Below are 855 nucleotides of genomic sequence, written 5' to 3'. Positions count from 1 at the left end.
GTGTTCGCGGCGATCGAGCCCGCGGATGCGGTCGCGTTCGTCCCGCTCGCGATCAATCCGCGAAACGCTTGAGTCCTAGTCGCGTGCAACCGATGCGTCGCCGCGACAGACGCGTCCGTCACACCCTTCTGACGATGCCTTCGGTCGATCTTCGGGCAATCGGTACCGACGCCGCGTTTGTTTTCATCATCGATGACGCGTCGCTCCTGATTCGAATGTTTGAACGGCGCCTCGACGTACTCGTTGATTGCCCTCTCTCCATCCGGTCGAGGCACGGTGAGGCTCACCTCGCTTATGGGACTCCTCGGTGGCGTGTCGTTCGACAACAGCCCCCGGGCGTTCGTCTCGTTCGAAATATCGACGTTCCTCGGTCTGCTGCGGAAGGTGCTCGAGAGTGGACTGAGCGGAGCGGTGACCAATACTCTCGGATTCGACGTGGCTGCGGGAGGCGCGGTAGTGGTCGAGGCGGCCGCGACGTGCACGCTGGGCAATCTCGGTGGCGGAAACGGTCGGTTGTGATCGTGCACGCGACCACCGGAGACGCCCTGTTGCTGGCGGTGTCGAGACCGTTGTTTGCGGCATTCGCGTTCGTCTGCGAAGAAGGCGGCCGCGAAAGCGGCGCGATCGCATTGTTCTGCGACATCGGCCGACCTCTCAGTTCAAGATGCTCGGCTTGGCAACGCGCCGCTGCGTCCACGCAACGCTTCCGGTGCTCCTCCTTCTTCTTCGCCTCCAACTCTTCTTCCTCCTGCCAGTGATTCGCGAAATGGATACCGTTACCGATCTCTGCGCCCCTTTCTGCTCCTCTTCCGCCACTTCCACTTCCTCCTCCTCCTCCTCCTCCTCCGCCTCCCC

The 855-nt window shown here is 62.5% G+C and overlaps 1 protein-coding gene across 1 annotated transcript in view; it reads right to left on the bottom strand.

Moving 5' to 3' along the window:
* The window catches only part of LOC100742909, a gene marked incomplete at its 5' end in the record, with an annotated part of 31,254 nt that overhangs the window by 3,376 nt on the left and 27,023 nt on the right, over positions 1–855 (bottom strand). Inside the window, 2 exon segments of the mRNA XM_024368860.2 lie at positions 1–562; positions 565–843. The exon segment at positions 1–562 is cut by the window's left edge and continues 289 nt beyond it. Of these exon segments, the coding sequence (XP_024224628.1) occupies positions 1–562; positions 565–843 (841 nt within the window).

This window comes from Bombus impatiens, unplaced genomic scaffold, assembly GCF_000188095.3.
Source record: "Bombus impatiens unplaced genomic scaffold, BIMP_2.2 scf_0487, whole genome shotgun sequence".
NCBI classification, from domain to species: domain Eukaryota; kingdom Metazoa; phylum Arthropoda; class Insecta; order Hymenoptera; family Apidae; genus Bombus; species Bombus impatiens.
Note: the sequence above shows the minus strand (reverse complement) of the source record. Positions and strands in the feature narration are given on the sequence as shown.